Raw genomic sequence first — 22328 nt, forward strand, 5'->3', positions numbered from 1 at the left:
GGGGAGGAGGCCCACATCTCTGGTGGGGCCTAACCTTTCATCTCCTCTCCAGCACGGAACCCATTTCTCTCCCTTCCATCGCCCTCCCCAGTGGGACAATCAAAAGAAGCCTCTTGAATCGGGTTCCCACAGAGCTCAGGAAGACAAATATGTGGTCGGGCCTGATTGGGGCAGAATGTGGGTGATGTATTTCCTCACTGGTCCTCCACTGGACTGACGGGAGAACCCATTATGGCCACCCCCAAGCCTTCCCATCTCCCAGATTTCCCAGGTATCGCCAAGGGCCCCCCCAGCTCTCCACGACTCCTCAGTCTCCTCCCCATCAATGACCCATCTGTGGCCAAGGCCCCCCCAGCTCTCCACGACTCCTCAGTCTCCTCCCCATCAATGACCCATCTGTGGCCAAGGGCTGCGGTTTCTATCTGTTCTGGATGTCCTCCTCGCCGCTCCTCCGGCTGCCATCTGGTACAGGCATGCAGTGGGTGCCTAATAATTGTTCACCGGTTGCTTGTTCTTGTTTTCCACGGTCCCCAAATGCCCGAGGGGGCCTCCACCCAATGGGGAGGGTGTATCGGATGGAGCACAGCACTGCGTCACGGGCCGTCTCAGAGAGACCCGATGAAGAGAGCAGCGAGCGGGTCCCAGGCCGGAGCTCGGCTGGAGCCGTGCGTGAAAGTGCTCGCAGGACAGATCTGCAGCGGCCTCAAGGATCCGGGATCCAGGCAATCGGAAGGTCGGCGCCTTTGCAATCTCACGGGAGCGGCGCGGAGAAGCTCCAGGTTCGGCGGCTGGTGGGAGCAATCAGCAGGCTGAGCGGAGAGAAGCCATGCCGGAGCTTTTTCTTTCAATGAGCTGGTATTCCCGGGCTTAGTCCCCTCCCAATTAAGCCGGGATCCCTTTGGAGGAATGCACGGGGGAGCAATTAAAACCTTCGCTCTTCTGGCCTCCCTTTTCCAGGCTCATTACAGGCTGTTTTTTAGAAGAAAGCTCGCTGGTCACCAGAGAAAACGTGAGTCGCAGTCACGCGATTTTGAGAGTCCCGAGAGGCGCGCTGCGGTTGAGCGCCCAAACGACTGCTCTGAAATGTGCTGGTTCGGCTGGCCGTGGCCAGGTGAGGAGGGCGCCCGGCAGCTTCCAGGAAATGGCGGCGGGTCCCTCCCCTGTGTGGGGCGGGGGGCAGGCGCGGGCCGAGAGGCCAGGAGAGGGAGAGGACGGAGCCGGGAAGACAAAGGGGAGCCTTCTCTTTGGGCCCCGACTCCGACCTCGACCCAACTAAGGCCAGAGGACAGGGGCCGGCACAGCTCCACGGTGGGAGAAAGGCGGCTGCCTCACCGGTGCGGACGGAGCCCCCACCAACGCGCGCCGGTCCTCCTCTTCACACCGCGGAGTAACTCTGGAAGAGGCTGGACAAAGGAGGCGGCGAGCGCAGTGAGGAGCCCCGGTGGGAAGTCTCAGGGAGAGCGAGAGGGAGCAGGAGGCCAGGCAACGCGCGAAGCCCGAGGCGAGGCAACGGCGCGGCTCGGAGCCCCAAGAGGAAGGGCCGAGGCGGGGCTGGGGTCTGCTTCCGAGGCGCCAGGGCAGCCTCCGAGGAGGAGCACCCAGTCAGGGGACGGGAAGCCACAGGTCCGTCTGAAGGCACGTTCAGAGATAAGGAGACTTTGCCAAGGAGAGAGAAGCCCTGGGAAACCCGTGGCCAGAGGCAGAACAACCAAGAGAAGCTCAAGAGAAAGGGCCGCCCTAGCAGGGATGGGAAAAGGCCCCTGGACTGCGGAGACTCCTCTCAGGGCCTCCTCCGGCCCCGGTCAAGGCCAGCCCCCTGCGGGGAAGGAGCAAGGACAAGGGACGAGAGGGAGGTCTCGGTCTCCGTGCCAAGGGAGCGGCAGAGCCCAGCCTCCTACAAAGCCGGGATGCCACGCCGGACAAGGCGTCTGGTAACCCGGCCTCTGCCCAAAGCTCCCAAGGCTACACTCCCGGACATTGCTCGCTAGGAGCAAGCGTCTTTGCTTTTAGTTTTCTCTCTGGGACCGAGCCAAAGCGTGCCTCCTTCTAACTGGCCCTCGATGCTCCCGGGCCTGCCCCGTGGGGCCAAGCAGACCCAACCCAATCCGGGCTCCACGCGGCACTCTTTGAGCCGCGTCAAAGGCCGTGCCTTCCCCGGACACCGAGCCCAGATGGCATTTTCAGGATGCTCCTCCCTTCTGGAAAGGAATCTCTCATCGCAGACCGCAATGCCATGAGCTAAGCCGCGTGGAGCCCTCTCAGAGGAGTCTGTGTCTGCGCTGACATCCTCTCCCTTTTCGTTGGGCCGCTGATGTCTGGGAGCCAAAGGACAGGCTCTGTAGCTGCCCCCCCTAGACGTCTCTCTGGCCCTCCGCTAGACTGAGCTCAGTCGCCTGGCTTGGCGAGTCACGGAGCGCCTTGGGGTGCAGCTACGACAAAGCTACCGTCCGGGAGGCGCACCGCTGGGCGCAGCTAGAAAGGAGGTGGTCTGGGATCCCCAGGGACGCCCTGCTCCAGGAGGGCTCCTTGGAGTTTGGGAGAATGAGGCAGGCTTGATGGGATCGGGTACGGAAAGAGTCGGTACCCAGGAATGCGGGCATCCGGAATACAAGTCCACAAGGGCCACCGCGAGGGCCCCTCGAGGACCTGCGGTGAGCCTGGGACCACAGGGGCAACTAGGGGGGATTCCTGAGACAGACACCTTCCAAGCTGGCCCTCCAAGGGCACAGTCCACGGCTCCTCCACCAGAGGAACCCTGATTTGGCCTTGCTGGCGCCATATTGGAATCAGCGGACTAGGGGAGTGGATCAGGACAGATCAGGAATGAGACGAGCGCCTGAATGGGCAGAAAAAAGGATGCCTCTAGTGACAAGAAGGGAGTGGGCATGGGAGGGCGCTCATCAGAAGTCCTCCCTGGGTCATCAGGCAGGCCAGTCTGTGATCCCCAACCCCCAGGGCCTTTTCCGGGTCATGAGGAGGGTCTAGGAGGGTGCCCAGGTTCGACGTGTCACTCCACAGATCAAATCTTCCCATTTGTTATTTTCAAAAGGCTGGCGCTAGATGATAAGTCGGGAGATCCTCCTTCTAGGAGCAGGTCCTTAGGAAGAGCCCCCCGTTTCTCCGTAGGGTGCTGCCCCTCACAAAAGCGCTCCTTTGTAGAGAACAGCCACGCCTGGGCTGAGGGCCAGAACGCACATGAAGCGAAGGTTCCAGGGGCGACGGACAGGTGGACTTGGCCACACCATCTCCCCCAGGCTGCCTGTCCTCACTGAGAGCCTCCACTTCCCCCGCGCCCCCAATCCTGAGCCCCACCACCGCTCTCCAGCTACAGCCAAGGGCTTCTCTTCAAGGTCTTCAGGTGGTTCTCATGCCAAGCGGTGTCCGTGGTCCTGAAGCTACCATTAGACCCTTCTCTGGGTGCCCCCTATGGCCCTCAGCACTGGGATCAAGGGGGAACAGTGGCTACAGGCATAATGCATGCAGGCCAGCCAGTCAGTGCCCACTCCAGGGCCAGCTAGCTGGCTCAGTGGATGAGAGTCAGACCCAGAGAAAGGAGGTCCTGGGTTCCAATCCGGCCTCAGACACGTCCCAGCCGGGTGACCCTGGGCAAGTCCCTTAACCCCAGTTGCCTAGCCCTTACTGCTCTTCTGCCTTGGAGCCAATGCACACTATTGAATCTAAGGCAGAAGGGGAACGTTTGGGGAGGAGGGAAGCACCTACTACGTGCCGGGCATCACTGCTAAATACATGCTGGGGACATAAAGAAAGGGGAAAGACGGCTGCCCAAGAGCTCCCAGGCAGGGTGCAAACAAGCTCTAGGTGGGATAAGCTGGGGATCGGGAGCAGGGAGGAGGCCCTCGCAGTAGGGGCGGCTGTGCAAGCCTTCCTGTAGACGGCGGGGCCCTGGCTGGGAAGCCAGGAGGCAGGGATGGGAGCCTATAGGACGTGACTGGCAACGCTGGGGCAAGTTTGTACCGTGGGGCTAGGCTTGAGCACCCGCGAAAGGGGCTCTGAACGTCGCCCTCCCCGCTGACAAGCAGCAGTGGCGGCAGTAGCTATGGCCAAGCGGGTGGGAACACTGTTCTGCCCTTCATAACTATGGCCGCTTCCCAGACGCCCCCACTCCCTGGTCCGGACGTGAGCCAAGACAAAATGGCCAACTCGTCGTCCTTTCGCCAAAGAGCTCCCGGGTGAGCCCCCTCGCGGGGGCGGGACGTTCGCAGGAAGGGGAGATCTCGCTCTCTCGAACCACGGTCAAAACGGGAGCCCGAGAAAGGGGCCGCCTGGCCGCCACCCGTGCCCTGGGCACAGCCGCCTTCAGTCTTCAACCTTCTGCTGAGCCCAAATCCAGCAACTCGAGGATTCCACTCGATGTACACGTATTAAATGCCTACTGTGCGCACAGCATGTTTGTACCATGAGGCAGTTGGGGAAAACAACGAATTCAACAAGACAGATGGCAGGCCTCTGGGAGCACAGGAGCCGAGGAGGAGGGGCGCAGAAGGGGCTTGTGCAAATAACTGTCATTCAAAACCTTGCCCGACCAGTGCTGGAGGAATGGAGGCTAAGTGCCTGGGACAAGAGCCGTCAGGTGGGGTCTCATCTCCACCATCTTGGATGAAGTGAAGGGCCAAAAGAGAGTCCAGGCTCATCCCTAAAGGGGCCTCTGCAATACTGGGCAAACCAAAGCCAAGGAATGGTCCAGTCAGTGAGCCGAATGTCCAGGGACTCCGGACGCTTGCTTCCCATCCCGTTCATGATGCTTTGTCTGGGTACCCCATCTGGGGAGGGAGCTACAAGGCCGATTCCAGGGGGAAATTCAAACTAGTCTGGGGAAGGGAAGTAGCAGGGATTTACCAGCCCAAATGCCCAGGCAGAACTTCCTGGGCCCCCAACTCCTCCCTCCCAGGAGAAAGTAGTGTTGTCATGAGCATCACCACTCTCAGGATTCTCAGGATCCTGGGAAGTAGGTGGTCCCACTCAGCTGGTCCTCCTGCCCTGTGGCTGGCAAACTCCCAAGTTCTGCTGCCCTTCTTAATCACTTAGAACCAAAGTTCTGATCCCGAGACAGCTCTGACCTCTCTCTTGAGCTCTAGTCTTGTGATCCCATTGGACATCTCGGACACGGTTATCTTTTCGAATGATTTTTCCAATGCATTTTTATTTGTTTTGTTTAATATTTCCCGATTACAGGTAAAAACATTTAATATTCACTTTTGATAGTTTCAGTTCCCATTATTGGACAAAAACTTTTGGGAAAATTGGAAAAGGGCAAAGACTGGAAATAGACCAACATCTCACACCATATACCAAGATGAGGTCAATATGAGTGCATGACCTAAACAAAAAGGGTACCATCAACAAATTAGGGGAGTGAGGAATAATTTATCTGTCATATGTATCTATGGACAAGGAAAGAATTCAGGCCAAACAAGAGATAAAGAATATTATAAAATGTAAAAGAAATAATTGTTACATTAAATTAAAAAGTTCGTATACAAACAAAACAAATGCAACCAAGATTAGAAGGAAAGGGGGGGGGGGGGGACTCCTCTCTTCTCTTCTAATTTCTCAAACATATAAAGAACTAAGTCAAGTTTATAAAAATAAAAGCCATTTTCCAATTGATAAATGGCCAAAGATATCAATAGGCAGTGGTCTAATGAAGAAATCAAAGCTGCCTATAGTCATATAGAAAAATGCTCAAGATCACTCTTAATTAGAGAACTGCAAATTAAAACAATGCTGAGGTACCACTTCATACCTATTAGACCGCCTAATAGGAGAGAAAAGGGAAATGATAAATGCTGGAAGGGATGCAGGGAATTTGGAACACTAATACACTGGGAGTGGAGCTGGGATCAGATCCCACCATTCTAGAGAGCAATATGGAACTATGCTCAAAGCACTCTCAAATTGTACGTACCTTTTAGCTAATGGGGGAAAAAAATGTGAAGGATGGAGGCCTAGACGTACCAAATCTTAAACTTTACTCTAAAGCAGTGATCATCAAAACAATATGGCACTGGCTAAGAGACAGAAGGAAGGATCAATGAAATAGACTTGGGGTAAATGACCTTGGCAAGATAGTGTACAATAAACCCAAAGACCCCAATTTTTGGGACAAGAACCCACTATCTGACAAAAACTGCTGGGAAAATTGGAAGACAGTGTGGGAGAGATTAGGTTTGGATCAACATCTCACACCCTACACCAAGATAAATTCAGAATGGGTAAATGAATTAAAATAAAGAAGGAAAGTATAAATAAATTAGGTGAACATAGTTTACCTGTGATATCTATAAGAAAGGAAAGATTTTAAGACCAAGCAAGAGATAGAGAATATTATAAAATGTAAAATTAATAATTGTTATTACAGTAAATTAAAAGTTTTTGTACAAACAAAAAATAATGCAACCAAAATTAGAAGGGAAGCAACAAATTGAGGAAAAATCTTTATAACAAAAACCTGATAATGGTCTAATTTCTCAAATTTATAAGGAGCCAAATCAATTGTACAAAAAATCAAGTCGTTCCCCAATGGATAAATGGGCAAGGGACATGAATAGGCAGTTTTCAGATAAAGAAATCAAAAGTATCAATAAGCACATGAAAAAGTGTTCTAAATCTCTTATAATTAGAGAAATGTAAATCAAAACAACTCTGAGGTACCACCTCACACCTAGCAGATTGGCTAACATGACAGCAAGGGAAAATAATACATGTTGGAGAAGATGTGGCAAAATCAGGACACTAATGCATTGCTGGTGGAGTTGTAAATTGATCTAACCATTCTGGAAGGCAATTTGGAACTATGCCCAAAGGGCTTTAAAAGACTGCCTTTGGGGACATCTGGGTTGCTCAATGGATTGAGAGCCAGGCCTAGAGACAGGAGGTCCTAGGTTCAAATCTGGCCTCAGACACTTCCTAGCTGTGTAACCCTGGGCAAGTCACTTAAGCCCCATTGCTTAGCCCTTACCACTCTTTTGCCTTGGAACCAATACCCAGCATTGATTCCAAGACAGAAGGTAAGGGTCTTAAAAAAAATAAATTAAAAAACATAAAAGACTGCCTGCCCTTTGATCCAGCCATACTACTAGGTTTGTATCCCCAAGAAATAATAGGGAAAAAATGTTTGTACAAAAATATTTATGGCTGTGCTCTTTGTGGTGGCTAAAAACTGGAAAATGAGGAGATGTCCACTGATTGGGGAATGGCTGAATGCACTGTGGTGTCTGATATTGATGGAATATTATTGTGCTGTAAGGAATGATGAACTGGAAGATTTCTATAAGAACTGGGAAGACCTCCAAGAATTGATGCAGAGTGAAAGAAGCAGAACCAGGAGAATATTGTACACAGAGATGAATACATTGTAGCAATAATCAAATGTAACTGACTTGGCTACTAGTAACAATGCAATGACCCAGGACTTATGAGAAAGAATGTATCCACATCCAGAGAAAGAACTGTGGGAGCAGAAACACAGAAGAAAAACAACTACTTGATCAAATAGGTCGAGGGGGATATGATTGGGGATGTAGACTTTAAACAATCATGCTAATGCAAATATTAATAATATGGAAATGGGTCTTGATCAATGACACATGTAAAACCCAGTGGAATTGCTCATTGGCTATGGAGGGGAGGGGAGGAGAGGGAAAGAACATGAATCATGTAACCATGGAAAAATATTCCAAATTAATTAAAATTTTTTACATTGTACATACCTTTGATTCATCAGCATTATTACTAGGTCTGTATCCCAAAAAGATTAAAGAGAAAGAGAGAAGAGGGTAGAAGAGGAAGTTGGCAGTTGAAGAGTTGTCCATCAATTGGGGAATGGTTGAACAAGCTGTAGTATAGGATAGTGATAAAACACCACTGTTCTATAAGAAATCTCAAGCAGGATGAACTGATGCAACAGTAAGTGAGCAGAACCAGAACTCTATACACAGGGACAGCAAATTTTATATATATTTGCTGTGTCAGTGTGTTTGTTTACAAGATTTGCAATTGGAGCTGCTCTTGGAGTTGAAGGACAAGTTTGTTCAGATTGAGGAGTCCGGGTGAGACCCACGCTCCCCTATGACAGTACATGTTCCTTATTACGACTAACAGGACAATATTTTTGATGAACAACTGCGAATGACCTCATTATTCTCAATCTCAGTGATCCAAGACAATCCCAGAGATTCATGGTGAAAAATGCTGTCTGTCCTCTGAGAAAGAACTGATGGGAGTCTGAATGCAAACTGTATTTCACTTTCTTTCTGCTTCTTTTTTATTTCCATTTGAGATCTCTTCCACAAAATTAATCTGATAGGAAAGATGTTTTCCAGACTGCATGTGTGAAATATGTAGTAGATTGCTTATCATCTCAGGACAGAGAGAGAGGATAGGAGGGAAAGTGAGAAGTTGGAACCCAAAACTTAAAAAAAAAAAAGAATGTTGGGGCAGTTGAGTAGACTCAGATCTAGAGATAGGAAGACCTGGGTTCAAATCTGATCTCAGATATTTCCTAGCTAGCTGTGTGACCCTGGGCAAGTCACCTGATCCCACTGCTTAGTCCTTTCTGCTTCTCTGCCTTGAACAACTTAGATGCTGGATACTTACTATTGATTCTAAGACAGAAGATAAGAGTTATGAGAAATTTTTAAAATTGTTTTTACATGTAATTGGAGAAAATAAAACATTATTTTTTTTAAAAACTGAGTTCCATCCCAGCTTTTGGGACAGAAATCTACTATTTCATAAAAACTGCTGGGAAAATTGGAGGACAGTGTGGGAAAGATTAGGTTTGGATCAACACCTCACACCCTACACCAAGATAAATTCAAAATGGGTGAATGACTTGAACATAAAGAAGGAAACTATAAGTAAATTAGGTAAACACAGAATAGCACACATGTCAGACCTTTGGGAAGGGAGAGGCTTTAAAACCAAGCAAGGCATAGAAAGAGTCACAAAATGTAAAATAAATAATCTGGAATACATCAAACTAAAAAGTTTCTGTACAAACAAAACCAATGCAACCAAAATCAGAAGGGAAGCAACAAATTGGGAAACAATCTTCATAAAAACCTCTGACAAAGGTTTAATTACTCAAATTTACAAAGAGCTACATCAATTGTACAAAAAATCAAGCCATTCTTCAACTGATAAATGGGCAAGGGACATGAACAGGCAGTTCTCAGCCAAAGAAATCAAAACTATTAATAAGCACATGAAAAAGTGCTCTACATCTCTTATAATCAGAGAGATGCAAATCAGAACAACTCTGGGGTATCACCTCACACCTAGCAGATTGGCTAACATAACAACAAAGGAAAATAATGAATGCTGGAGGGGATGTGGCAAAGTCTGGACATTAATGCATTGTTGGTGGAGTTGTGAATGGATCCAACCATTCTAGAGGGCAATTTGGAATTATGCCCAAAGGGCACTAAGAGACTGTCTGCCCTTTGATCCAGCCATAGCCCTGCTGGGTTTGTACCCCAAAGAGATAAGAAGGAAAAAGACTTGTACAAGAACATTCATAGCTGCGCTCTTTGTGGTGGCTAAAAATTGGAAAATGAGGGGCTGCCCTTCCATTGGGGAATGGCTGAACAAATTGAGGTATCTGTTGGAGATGGAATACTGTTGTGCTCAAATGAATAATGAACTGGGGGGATTCCATGTGAACTGGGACAACCTCCAGGAACTGACGCAGAGTGAGAGGAGCAGAACCAGGAGAACATTGTACACAGAGACTGATACACTGTGGTACAATTGAACATAATGGACTTCTCCATTAGTGGCAATGCAGTGACCATGAACAATCTGCAGGGATCTAAAAAACACTATCCACAAGCAGAGGACAAACTGTGGGAGTAGAAACACTGAGGAAAAGCAACTGCTTGACTACAGGGGCTGAGGGGATACGACTGAGGAGAGACTCTAAATGAACACTCTAATGCAAATACTAACAACATGGAAATGGGTTCGGATCAAGAACACACGTGATACCCAGTGGAATTGTGTGTCGGCTATGGGAGAGGTGGGGGTGGGGAAGAAAAGAAAATGATCTTTGTTTCCAATGAATAATGTTTGGAAATGACCAAATAAAATAATGTTTAAAGTTAAAAAAAAACCGAGTTCCAAATTCTCTTCCTCCCTCCTGCCCCCCTCTCTCCATGAGAAGGCAATTTCATATCAAGTACACAGGTGAAGGCACACAAAGCATATCTCCATATTGGCCATGTTGCAGAAGAGAGCAAAGGCCAAGAACCCCCAAGAAAAATAAAGGCAGCATGACAACAATGGGCCCAACCTGCACTCAGAGGCCAGTTGCTCTCTCTGGAGGCAGAGGAAACCATGGTGGGTCACGTGGAACATCTGGGGTCACAACCTCTGTCAGAGCAACCGAGCCCCTCCCAGTGGATCCTTGTCCATTCCTGCTCTCACCCAGCTGTGCTTGGGGTTCTCCTGATTCTGCCAGGACAGAACAGGAGCTCCAGGGCCTGGCACACAAGAAGCACTCAACAAAATACTGGTTGCCCGGATTTTACCTCCCTCTGTCTCTCCCTCCCTCCCTCTCTCTGGCTTTCTCTCACTCTCTTGTCTCTCTCCCTCTCTGTCTCCATGTCTCTCCCTCCTTCTCTCTTTCTGTCTCTCTCACTCTCTTTCTCTCTCCCTCCTCCCTCCCTCCCCTCTCTTCTTTCATCAGCATCCACTGATTCCATCCCCACCTTTAGGTGAATGACTCCCCAAAGTCTCTCTGCAGCCAAGATCTTTCTCTCGAGCTTCAGTCCCACATTATCGACATCCCAACCTTAGAATCATTCTTGAAAGATGTGCTCCCTCTGCCTCTCCTTCCTCCGTCATCTCCAATCAGCAGGCTCCTTTCCTAATTAAGCCTGTGACAACCCGGGTGTCTTTGGGCTGCCATGTTTGTGCACTGGCTCATTCTGAAGCTGAATCCCCCCGAAGCCCCATCTGACCTGACCAGCAGGAAGGCAGGGGGGCTCAGTCTGAGCCAGGGCCCTTACCCAGCTTCTCCTAGCTCCAGTTAAACGTTTTCCCACCAGATTATGGCGAATCAGAGGACCTGGATTAGCCTCCTGCCTCTGCTACTGAATTCCTAAGTGGCCCTAAAAAGTCCCTTCACATGCCCTGGTATGCTGCCCTGGAGCCAAACTCAACGACTTCTAAAGTCCTAGGATCACTGATTCTGATGCTGATGTGGGGGGTTATTCCTACCGATGCCAGTCATGGCCTAGGTGGGCTGGGCAGGTTGTCTAGTTTGGTTCTCTGTCTCTGTCTCTCCCTCCCTTTCTCTCTCTGTCTCTCCCTCTCCCTGTGTCTCTCTCCCCCTCTCTCTCTGTCAGTTGCTCTGTCTCTGTCTGTCTCTGTCTTTCTCCTTCAGGCATAAATGAGAAGCCATTTTCCATTTTTAAATAAACCGACACACTTGAATATCTTGTGGAAAATGAATGAGAGAAGCTGGAAGGCTGCAATATCTCAGACAAACAGAGAAGTCAGATGTGAAGCTGCCAGCCTGGGCTCACAGTGGCGTCGCTCCAGATGTGAGGCTATTCTGCCATCACGTGGCAACTTCAGAAATTGCCGCTATGGAAACATTCCTCTTTGTTGGCATGACCAAAGGGTCCCTCCAGCATACCAGGCGGTTAATAAAGATAGGGCTGGTGCTATCTGCTGCAGGGGAAACAGGTCCCGAGTGGGGGACTGAGGAGGCGGGGGTGCCAGCTCAGGTACCCATGCCTCTCCCCTGAGCTCCAGTCCCAATTGCCCTTGGTCTACTGAGGATTTCTGCTCCCCCGAAACTCAGCATGTACAAAACAAACTCCTCCTCTTCTTCTCCACTAAAGTCCGGCCACACCCCCACACCCCAAGAGCATTTATGGCAAAGGCACCGCCATCCACCAGTCACACAGGGTGGTAGCCTTTGAGCACAGAGGCAAGAAGCGCTAAAGCTGGGAGATTCCATCGGTGACCTTTGAGGGTCCCATCAGGGCAGTTCAGGCCCTGCCCCTTCTCACCCAGGTCATTCTAATCATTGTTCTTCCTGCCTGGACTCGATCCCCACTTCATCCATCCCCCACACCCTGGCCAATGTCAGCTTCCCAAAGAGCAGCTGAATCTCCCCATGGACTCTCCTGGGTTTTCTTGGCAAAGACATCGGAGCGGTTTTCCATTTCCTTCTCCAGAATCTTGCTGCCGGTTATGGTCACATCCTGATGGCTCTTCCACAGTCTGATCATTTCACCATTTCTCAGGGAGAGCCAATTGTTAGGTCCTTTCATAGAAAGTATTTTACAAGGAGTGTGGTTCAAGGAGTCCCACGTCTCAACATATGTCAAGCACTGCAACCTCAAGGCTCACATTAGGTTCAAGTCCTTTCGTATTGGCGTAGAAGTACACCAATCGATGGGATTGGTTTCCTTTTGACCTGTGTGTTCTTTTGGCACTTTCCAGGTTAAGTCTGTGCTTCTATGGCACTATGTAGATAAAGTCTGTGCTCCTTTTTTGATCCCTACAGTCAGACACAATCATAAATCACAATCCCATAATATTTATCAATAAATGACAGGTTTCCATAGTTTAAAGCTTTTGGGTATGCAATTTTATGCTAAGCAAATGGATATCTTAGCTTATTGCAAAATCAAAAAAAAGAAAATCTTTTCAATACAATTACATGTCCTTCAAATGCAAAAATGGGATAAAAAAGGAACAAAATAAATGTTAAATTTATTATTATGGTTGGTCTTGAATATTTAATAGGTTGATTTAAATTGGTAGTCACCAGGGATTTAATGACTAAATCCCAAAATGAATTACTAAAGTAAAATGGAATTTATGGTAGCTTATTTTACAATAGAGGGAAGATATTAAGGAAAAGATAAAAGGGGAGAGAGAGAGGCAGAGCTCTGACTTCCTCTGAGCCAAGTGGAAATGTTAAGCCCCAGCCAGGAGAAAAGAGTCTCAAGAAGATGGGCCTTTCTCAGAGGTTCACACCCCCAGAAAAGGCAAGGAAACTAAGTCAGTCTTTCCACTCACCACGGTGACTGTCTAAAAGGAAAGCAGTCTGAGGCTCCTGCATGAGCTCCTCCAGGGGTCCAGCTCCACAGCCAAGTGTCTTCACTCCAACTCCAAGTGACTGAATGATCTTGATCTAAATCCATCCAGTGTGCCTCTGTTTCCTCTATTTAAAGATTTTTCTCTCTTGTGTCACCTCCTCTAACTTTACATCTACCAATCACAGCAGACGCTCCTCTCCAGGGCTGCCCATTCTTTCACACGTGGGTCACAGACCTCCCACTCAATGCATGAAATGGGTGTTCACACCTTTTTGTAGTAAGTTCACAGCTTTTGTGTTTAAAATGGGTGGATCTACTTTAAACACTGAGTTAAGGCGTTCTGATTAAAATCTAAAACTAGACCCAGGGTTACAATTTAATCTTCACTGTCAAGGAAGAGCGAAGTGCCCTCATTGTTCCAAGCAGGGGAGAGCCAAGTCCAACCTTCACAAAACCCAACTACAGAACAAACAGCAGCTAATGTCCAGGCTCCCCCTCTCTGAGGGCAGGTGACATGTCCATACGGAGTAAATGCCAAACACCCCAACACACAGGGATTATTTGGGGAGTAAGAAGGGGGTCCCTCTTCACCAGGGAGGCGGGCAGAGGCGCAGAAGTCTCTCTCACCTCGGAGGGCATCTTCTCGCCATCAGAAAGCCGGCTCCTGGAGGCCGAGGCGGTTTTCCTGTGTTCTGGGGGATTTCCAAGAGATGCTCTGGTGTGCTCATTGCTTCAGGCCCGCCTCCTCCCCTCACTGTGCCTCGGGCAGGGCCTCACCACAGCCTACACGGACAGAGCGGCCAAGCTCCAAGGTCTCCAGCTGCTGAGTGACGCCCTCATGATCGGGCTCCCTCTCAACTTTCCTGCCTTCTTACCGTCTCACCCCTCCATGCTCCACCTGGCCTGGCTGGACTTGAGGCAGATGCTTCCAGCCCCTTCCCTGGGGTGGGGAGGTCATGCTTCGTCCCCCACCTGCAAATGTCCGCCTCTCCAACACGGGAATGGCTCAGCTGGTGATCTCTGCCCCCCAGTGGATGGGCTTTGGACCTAGTCCTGGACTTCCTCGTGTGGGAACGTGCTATTTCCCTTGCTGGAAGCCAGGCCCTGCCTCCCTTCTGCACCCAGGAGGTGCTTCCTAAAGTGTGGCTAATCGATTACAAAAGGCAATTGAAGTCAGGATTGAGAGAAATCCAAGATGGCCCCGGGCTACAGAACAAAGAGCTCCCAAGGGCAGAGCCAGATGAAACAGGGATCCCATGTCCCAGGGAGCCAATGCTCGCCCTGCCTGGGGCCGAGGAGTGTCTGTGGTCCACTGGGCTTACCAGAAATTGGGGCCCACCAAAATGCAGAGGACCGATTCCGGCCAAGGAGCAGGCCATGCAGCCAGACACAGGATCCTCCTGTGCCCCCCTACAGAAGCCAGCACTGAAGTCACCTCCTCCTGAGCAGAAGTCACTTGGGGGAGACGCCAGCAAAGGACTGCTTTGACTTCGGAGCCTCCACTTCCACCTGGCAAGCACAAAGAAGGAGAGGGGCCTTAGCAGAGGCGCCAGCAGCATCCGTGTGCCACGCGTGTGCCGCGCGCAGAGGTCTGCCCGGGGACAAACGCCTTTGCCCGGAGCATCTCCAGCAGAACCGCGGTGTGCGCTAACTCACTCCAGCCGATTCTGGGAAGGCACAGAAGGATGGGTGGGCTGCGGGGAGCCACGGAAGGCGCTCCGGCCCACGGGGGTGGCCAACGCCAAGCCCGAAAGCGAGATGGGATGCCATGCGTGGAGAGGACGGAAGAGGCCAGCTTGAGCAGCCCACAGACCGGGCAGCGACTGCAGGCGGGAAGCCGGGCGAGGAGGCTGTCGCCCCAGTGGAGGGCATTGGGGGTGTCTAAAGAACACTTTGTGAATGGGGAGCGGGGCAGTCAGAATGGCGGCTCCAGCGGCCGAGCACCCAAAGTGAGCCCGGGACCACGCAGTCATCAGCGAGGGAGGGAGCCACCGTTCCTGGCCGAGCTCCCAAAGCCAACCAGCAGCTGAGTGACCCCAGCCCCGAGAGGCAAATGACCGTTAAGTCCAATTGCACAGCGATCCCCAGAGCTGGCGCCCCCACTCAAAGCTGGCAGCAACTTTGGCCTGGAGCCCAAGCCAGCAATGGGGAAGCGGGGAGCCCCCCCAGGGACCAGGAGTGAAGACTCGGCGCCAGAGCGCGGGGCTAGGCCAGCAGCTCCACGGACCACCCCGATCTCCCCTTCTTCCCCAAGTCACTGTCCCGAGGCTCTTGTTCTCAGCTCCTGGCCAAGGGCAGCAGCTTGCGGCCTGGAGCGAGGATTCAGAGCCCTGAATGAGGCCAGCAGGTGACACGGAGCCCGCCGTGTGGGGTCTGCCAGGGGGTCGGGATCCCAGACAGCCTCCCAAACTCCCACCTGGGCCAGCCACCCGGGTGCACCAAGACTGCCGGAGAAATGAGTGAAGCAAGACAGATAAAGAGCTATGAGGAGGGCCGGGATGCCCAAGACAACCCAGGAGAGAAGACCCAACAAAACGCTTCCCAGCAACGCCAAGGAAAACACAGCCTGCCTAAGGATCATTAAGAGGGGAAGGAAGAGTTTGAAAATCACTTCCAACTTACATTGGAAATTAAAGAACTGGAAAGGAAACGGGAGCTGCGGAGAAAGGGCTGGGAAGGGAAATAACATCCGGGAATCCGAGGCTAGACACGGACCAAGAACAGGCTCCTAAACATGAGCGACCAGGAGAAATAGGGAGCCAAGGCCAACAGCTGGCACAAAGTCCAGGGGCCACGGGACCAGAAAAAGAACCTCCGTCTGCAAGGAAACCGCCCGGGCAGACGGTCAAATGAGGACACGAAGAAGCCACCGACCCTCCTACGAGAAGCCCCAAATGAAAGTCCGGCTGGCCCGGAGTCTCCGACCCAAGAAAATCCCCCAACCAGGAGCTGCAGGCCTGAGGAGGGAGGCAGGATCCCACGAGATTCCGCAAGCATCAGGTCACGGAAGGGAAAGAACAGATGAGCTTCCCAGGAAGGGCTCAGCCAGGAAAACTCCGCATACTCCTTCGGGGGGAAAGTGGATGAGGGATTTCGAGGTACAGGACCCCACGACTCCAGAGCACGATGCAGAACACGGGACTACCGAAGGGGGGGGAAGAAAACTACTGCTTGACCAAAAAGGAAACACACGCCTGCACCCAGAATGGCTTCACACGGCTGGGGTGGGGGTGCTGACCAGCCTGGACGGCGACCCCGGCCAGGGTCAGCTTGGCATGGCTCGGAGAAGCTGGGCAGCAGGAAAGAGCATCCTGAAGAGGGCTGGACGGGGCAGGGCAAAGGGGAAGAAGGCACGCGAGGGGAAGAGGCTGAACCAAAGCAGCCATGCGACGGCCCGCCGGAACAAGATGCCTTTCCTCCAAGGAGGCGGGCGGCCTCCCGGCTTGTGTTCGAGTCGTACGATGCTCCCGTACCTACTGGAGGTGGGCGTGCTGGCGCCCGGCTTCTCTTCATTGAGGGTCAAGGGCACCAAAGGGGGCAGCCGCTCTCCCAAGAGTCTGCGCGCGCCCTCAGACATCTGGCCCAAGGGCCAGGGGAAGGCCACGCCCCAGCTGAGGGCCTCTCTGGCCACTCTCTGATGGCATATGGTTCGAATGGTCCCAGATGCACGACGCCCCATGGCAGGGGAATTCTGGGAACGTATAAAGTCTCGTTCGTCACTTGGAGAGAGAAATCTCATTGAGCGCACAGCGAACTTGGAAACACTTTGATCATCCCCGGCAAAAAGAATGGCTTGCACGTACCAGACGTGTTTTAAGTGCTCTCGCAGACGCATCGTGGGCCGTTATTGGAATGGAAGAAGGTGACTTCGTTACAGGAAGGTAAACGAGGAAAGTCCGTGAAGCCTCGGACCACGGCGGCCACCCCAGGAATAAACCCAGGCCCACCGGGCCTCTCCATCCCGGAGGCCCCAGACCATCTCGGCCCTCCCCCACCCGGACAGACTCGTCTACAGAGGAGAAGCCAGGGGTCCCCGTGCTCCCTGCTGCCTTGGGGCCAGGCAAACCCAAAGCAAGACTGTCTCCAATGACCTGGAATCATCCAGGGAAGTCAAGGATGATGGCGCCCGGCTCAGGGGATCGAAGCTCCTGATCCTCTCCAAGGGGAAGGGTCTGGGGTTCAAGGGTCTGGGGAATCCTGGGGTGGGAGACAGGGGGGCGGTGGCCGAGCCTCTTCCCCGGGGAGGCCAGGCTAGTGTCTGAGGCGGGGCAGAAAACAGTTCTTCCCATCTCCCACCTCCGGGGCCCGGATAGCCTTATAATGATGAAGAGCATCTTCACAGCGTCTGAGAACAACAGCAAGATTCTAGAGCCACGGCCCGAGGCTTCTGCAAGAGCAGGGCCTAGGTCAGGAAACAGAATGCTGGGGCCAGCCAGAGCCCCCCTTTTCTCTTGCCCAAAGGCGGGAGAAAACAATTTGGGGGCCCAAAGGACCAACAAGCATCACCATCACTGAGACAAGAAGAAACCATGCTGCGGCGACCAGGATAGGCCTGGGACACAAAAGGGGACGATTCACATTTGACTCCTCTAAACGGCTTCTCCCTGAGAGGACCCTCTGGGGGTTCAAATCCCTCTTCTGCAGCATCCTTGGGCAGGTGAATCCCTGCTTTCTCCTCCCTCCCAGGCTCCTGCCCTCTAGTTAAGTATGGCCACCGTGTTCTGTTCTCACACTGTAAACGGTCCCAGATGGGCCGGGAGAGCTCTCTCACAGTGTAGGAAGCTGGTGGCCTTGGGGGGAAAGGGCACCCACAAAGGGATCCCCAAGATGGAAAGGAAACAAGTGGCGGAGACAAAGCTTTGCAGCAATAGAGGCTCCTACTCAGAGGGGCAGGGACAGCCATTCCTCAGGGCTCCATGGTCTCAGGAGAAGAAATCTGGGCTGTCTGGGGGGCCCAGGAAAAGCCAGCACAGAAACGTACCCCGCAGTCCTCACTGGTTTCCAGCTGTACCCCACCCCAGCCCATCTTGGGCCTGGGAACTCTCTGACCTGATGGATGCCTGCCTCCGTAGGGAGACCCCAGCCTCAAATGGTTATGGGTAAAGGGCCACCTCAAGGCGGGACTGTTGGGACTCTCCCCACAGAAGGAAGTCTTGGGGAGGATTCGAACCAGGGCCTGGACTCTAAGGTCTCCAATCCTTTCTCTCAGAGCACCAGAAGCGCCGGGCCTACTGACCATTCACCTGGACCCTCATTAATGCCTCCCAGCCAAGTGGGCCTCGCAGGCAGTCCCCTGCTGGGCACCCCATTTTCCTGATTTTCCATTCAGAGAGAGCACCAACTCCCTAATAGCGAGCCAGTTTGTGGGTGCCTTCATGAACTTCTCCTGACTGCCTTTGGGGAAGACCAAAGAAGGAGAGGGTCATGAGGGTGGAGACCTCCTTTGGGGACTTTTTAAAGCCTGGTGGCCTGCCTGCGTTTGGTACCCACCCAGGGACGGGGAAGTGACTCGGTCATCTGGGCCCAGGACCTCCAGACTCCAGCAGGGTTCTCTGTCCCCTGGATGGCACCCACTGCAAGCCCAGCCCCAGGGCACTCTCTCCTTTGAGACACAACCATCCCGGGGCTGGGCACTCTCTAGATCCCTGCGTTAGAGTTGGGGAAACCGAGGCAGCCAGCGGTGTGGTGACTTGTCCAGGATCACTCAGCCCGAAGTGTCCACTGGCTGCCCCCTGCCCGAAGAGGCTGGACCATTCTGAGAAGGGGCTCCCCGCAACACACCTGGGAGTCCTCCAGGCTCTCCCCCTCCAGCCGCCCTGCTAGCCCCTCCCCAGGATCTGTCAAGGCCCTTCCCCTCCTCACTCCCAACACCCTCTCCAGCCGGCGGCCCCAGCCCCCGGGCCGCTCCCTGGATGAGACCCCCACCTCTCCGCCGGGCGGGCAGCGTCTTCCCTGCCTTATCTCCTACGGCTCTTGCGGCTACTTTGGGGACCTGGGGGGGTGGGGGGGCACCTAATCCGACACCCTGCGGTTAGATGTTGCTGGAGGCGGTTAGTCCACTCTGAGCCGTTTACTAGCCGGGGGCCCTGGGCAAGTCTCTTAACCTCTGTGTGCCTCAGTCTCCTCAACTGTAAAATGGGACAACGGCACCTCCTGTGTAGGGTGGTTGTGACGATCTAACAAGAGGTCTAGGCAGCGCTGGCCATTATCGTTCCCTAGTATGAGGATGACGTAAGAACCCAGCACCCAGCAGGGGCTTACTCTAACATCCCCTCCGGCCCGCCCACTGTCCCTCCCGTGACGTCACTGACCCAAGACGCACGCACGCACACGCGGCCACGCAGCAGCACGCAGGGCGCACGCGCACGGACTTGCCTCCCACTCGCGCAGGAATCGCAGCGCCTCCTCGTGGCCTACGCCTTTGTGGCGCCGGAACTCGTCCTTCACGTACTGATCGCCTAGAGCGCGCAAGTCGGGCGGCAGCGCGCGGTGCAACGCCAGGAGCCGGCGGTACAGGGCCCGGACCCGGGACACGTGCGGCCCCGTCATGCTGGTGTCACCGGCTTCACTGCGCCTGCGCCGCCTCTGGAGTTCCCAATGCGCCTGCGCGCGACTCTGTTTTGCTTACGTCTCTCTTGGAAACGCTTCCGCCTTCATCCTTGCGCCTTCCAGGCGCGCCTGCGCCCTGCACGGCCTCTCCACGCCCTGCCTTTGACGGGACTTTCTTCCTAGGTGGTTCCTGCTGCGTCTGCTCTCTACAACTTCTTTTAGGAAGCCAGCCCGTGAACCCACAGCTCCCAGCACACTTGCGCACTGCCCCGCCTCCCCTCTGAGGCCGATGGTCCCCCCTTTCTCCCCCCCCCGATTTTGGGGGGGTGGCCTGAGAGAAGCACACATACACCGCCAGGCTTGGCATTCCTGCGACACCCCGGGATAGTAGGGCAGCTCCTTGGAGAACCCGGTTCTGATCCTCCCCATCCTCCTCCTCCAGGAAGCACTCCTTCCCCCTCTTAGGGGAGTTCTTCCGAGGGGGAAACTGAGGCGGGGGTGGGGAGGAGCGCGGAGGTGTTGACTGCCATTAGGGCGGGGGTCAGGGGAGAGACTGCGAAGTGGACCCAGGAGTCCTCACCTCCTTGAGGGGAGCCTCCTCGGGGCTTCCTCCTCATCCCCCTCTCCCACAGGCTCCCCACGGGTCTTCTCCACACCCACTCGGAGGAGATGATACACTGTAGCAAACACTCCCCGGGTGCCCGCCCCCCTTGAGGCTCCCGTTCCCTGAGAACCTGCCCCCTTCTGGGCTCTGGCCACTGGCGCCCAAAGCGCACAGACACGTCTGCTGGCCTCATGGTTGTCCCTGCTGGAGGTCGTCCATCTCTACGGGACGCTTCCCACCAAGCCGCCTCCTCCTGGGGCCTCAGCTCTATGGCTCTAATCCTGGCCGCCTTCTGCTGTTAGCAGGCTGGCTGCCCTTGGAGGAACCGTCCCCTGGCGAGGAGCCGCTCTTCTGGCTGGAAAGTTAAAACCAAGAGAACAAGGGGGGGGGGGGGGGGCTGCTTCGTGGTCCCTGGAGCCGCCCACACTGTCAGATCCCGTTCCCACGGCCTCACTGGGGATCCCCTCTTCTGTCCAGCTGCGGGCTCCTCTGTTTCCTCCGCAGGCTCTTCCTTCAGGGCACCGGGGCCTCTCCCAAGTACTAGCATCCTCCCTGCCTCCGGCCTCAACCCAGGCCTGGAGCTCAGCCCTTCCCCACACCCACCAGCCTCCCAGCTTTCCAGCCCTCCGGTTTCCACCGTGGGAACATCTCTGAAATACTCGCCCACTCCCTGCTCCTCTGACAGCTGCCCCCCCCCATGGCAAAGGTGGGCCTGCGGGCCCCAGGCTCCCCCCTTCCCTTCCAGTTGTTGGTGGTCGGAGCCCAGCCCACCCACCCCCAAGCACGAATTCCCTCTGGGATCAAATAGGAAACCCACTCTGTACCTTCGAGGCCCTTCTCAGGCTGGTCGCTCCCGCCCCCCCCCCTCCCCCCCCCCCCCTGCCCAGCATGCTCCTTGGCCATCTCCCCTCCCGGGAATTCTCTCCTGCTCCTCTTTGACATCCCTGGCTTCCTGCAAGCAGCCCCAGAGGCCTGTGAGCTCCTCGGAGGAGGGACTGATCTCTGTGGCCCCAGACAGGTCTCAGGCACTGTGGAGGAGGTGCTTAATAATTGCCCAACAGTCAATTGGCTGCTTAACCGCCCCAGATTGGGTGATGATGGCTGCTGAAAGTTCCAAAGGATCAAGCATGGGAAGACATGATGGGGGCCAAGACTGGGGTGGATAGAGCCAGGCCTGGGCTCAAATAAGGCTTCCTAGCTGGGTGACCCTGGGCCAGTCACTGGACCCCCATTGCCTAGCCTTTACAGCTCTTCTGCCTTGGAACCGACTCTGAGTATCAGTTCTAGGGTGGAAAGTCCGATTTTTTTTTAATGGGACCAGGAAATTGGAATACTAAAGGGCCTATGGGTGGCCTGGGGGGCTGAAGTGAGGAAGGTGGCTGAAGACCTAGGAAATGGGGCTGAGGGAAGGAGTGGGCTCCAAAAGGGAGGCTGAGGAAGGGGAAGTCAAAGAGAGAAGAGGGAGGGCACAAATCCTGAGGGCCACCAGGTCTGGGTTGGGCAGAGGAGGGAAGACACAAGTCATTCAGGAAATGAGGACCACTGAGGCAGTGTGGTTGGGGTGGGGAGAGGGAGACAGACATGAGAATGACATGTCTTGGGGAAGGTCCAGTAGAGGCTGGGGGTCAGTACCCCTGAGATGGGGGACAAAGGGGGGTTGGGAGTATTCTAGCCCGGGCGAATGAGGCCAGTTAGGGGAGCTTCAAGGCTGAAAGCAGGTCCTTAGAAGGTGGAAGGTCCAAGGCCAGAGGGGAAAGACCAATTAATGCCTAACAGTGGCAGCCTGGAGATGGGGCAGCGCTAACTCCACATCAGAGCATGGGCTGATTGCCGTGATCCAGGGAAAACAGCCCTCCCTTTGGAGTCAGGACTCCCATGGGAATTCCAGCTCGAACTTCCCGGCTGCTGGCACACAACTGTGTGTGCATTGGCCCTCCCAGCAGACCATGAGTACCTTTGGGAGTGAGCTAGAGCCTGGCACATAGTGGGAGCTTAAGAATAACAGCTGGCATTGCCAGAGTGCTCAAAGCTCTTGCCAGTGGTGCCCCATTCGATCCTCTAACAACCCTGAGGGGTAGGTACTGTTATTATCCCCA

At 53.6% G+C, this 22328-nt stretch overlaps 1 protein-coding gene across 1 annotated transcript in view; it reads right to left on the reverse strand.

The window, feature by feature from the left end:
* The window catches only part of SDHAF3 (succinate dehydrogenase complex assembly factor 3), a 34933-nt gene extending 14847 nt beyond the window's left edge, over positions 1-20086 (reverse strand). Inside the window, exon 1 of the mRNA XM_007506054.3 lies at positions 19455-20086. Within this exon, the coding sequence (XP_007506116.2) occupies positions 19455-19628 (174 nt within the window). The 5' untranslated portion in view covers positions 19629-20086. The remainder of the gene's footprint in view (positions 1-19454) is intronic.
* Between the last annotated feature and the right edge of the window lie 2242 nt (positions 20087-22328).

The sequence above is a fragment of the Monodelphis domestica genome, chromosome 5 (assembly GCF_027887165.1).
Source record: "Monodelphis domestica isolate mMonDom1 chromosome 5, mMonDom1.pri, whole genome shotgun sequence".
Lineage (NCBI taxonomy): Eukaryota > Metazoa > Chordata > Mammalia > Didelphimorphia > Didelphidae > Monodelphis > Monodelphis domestica.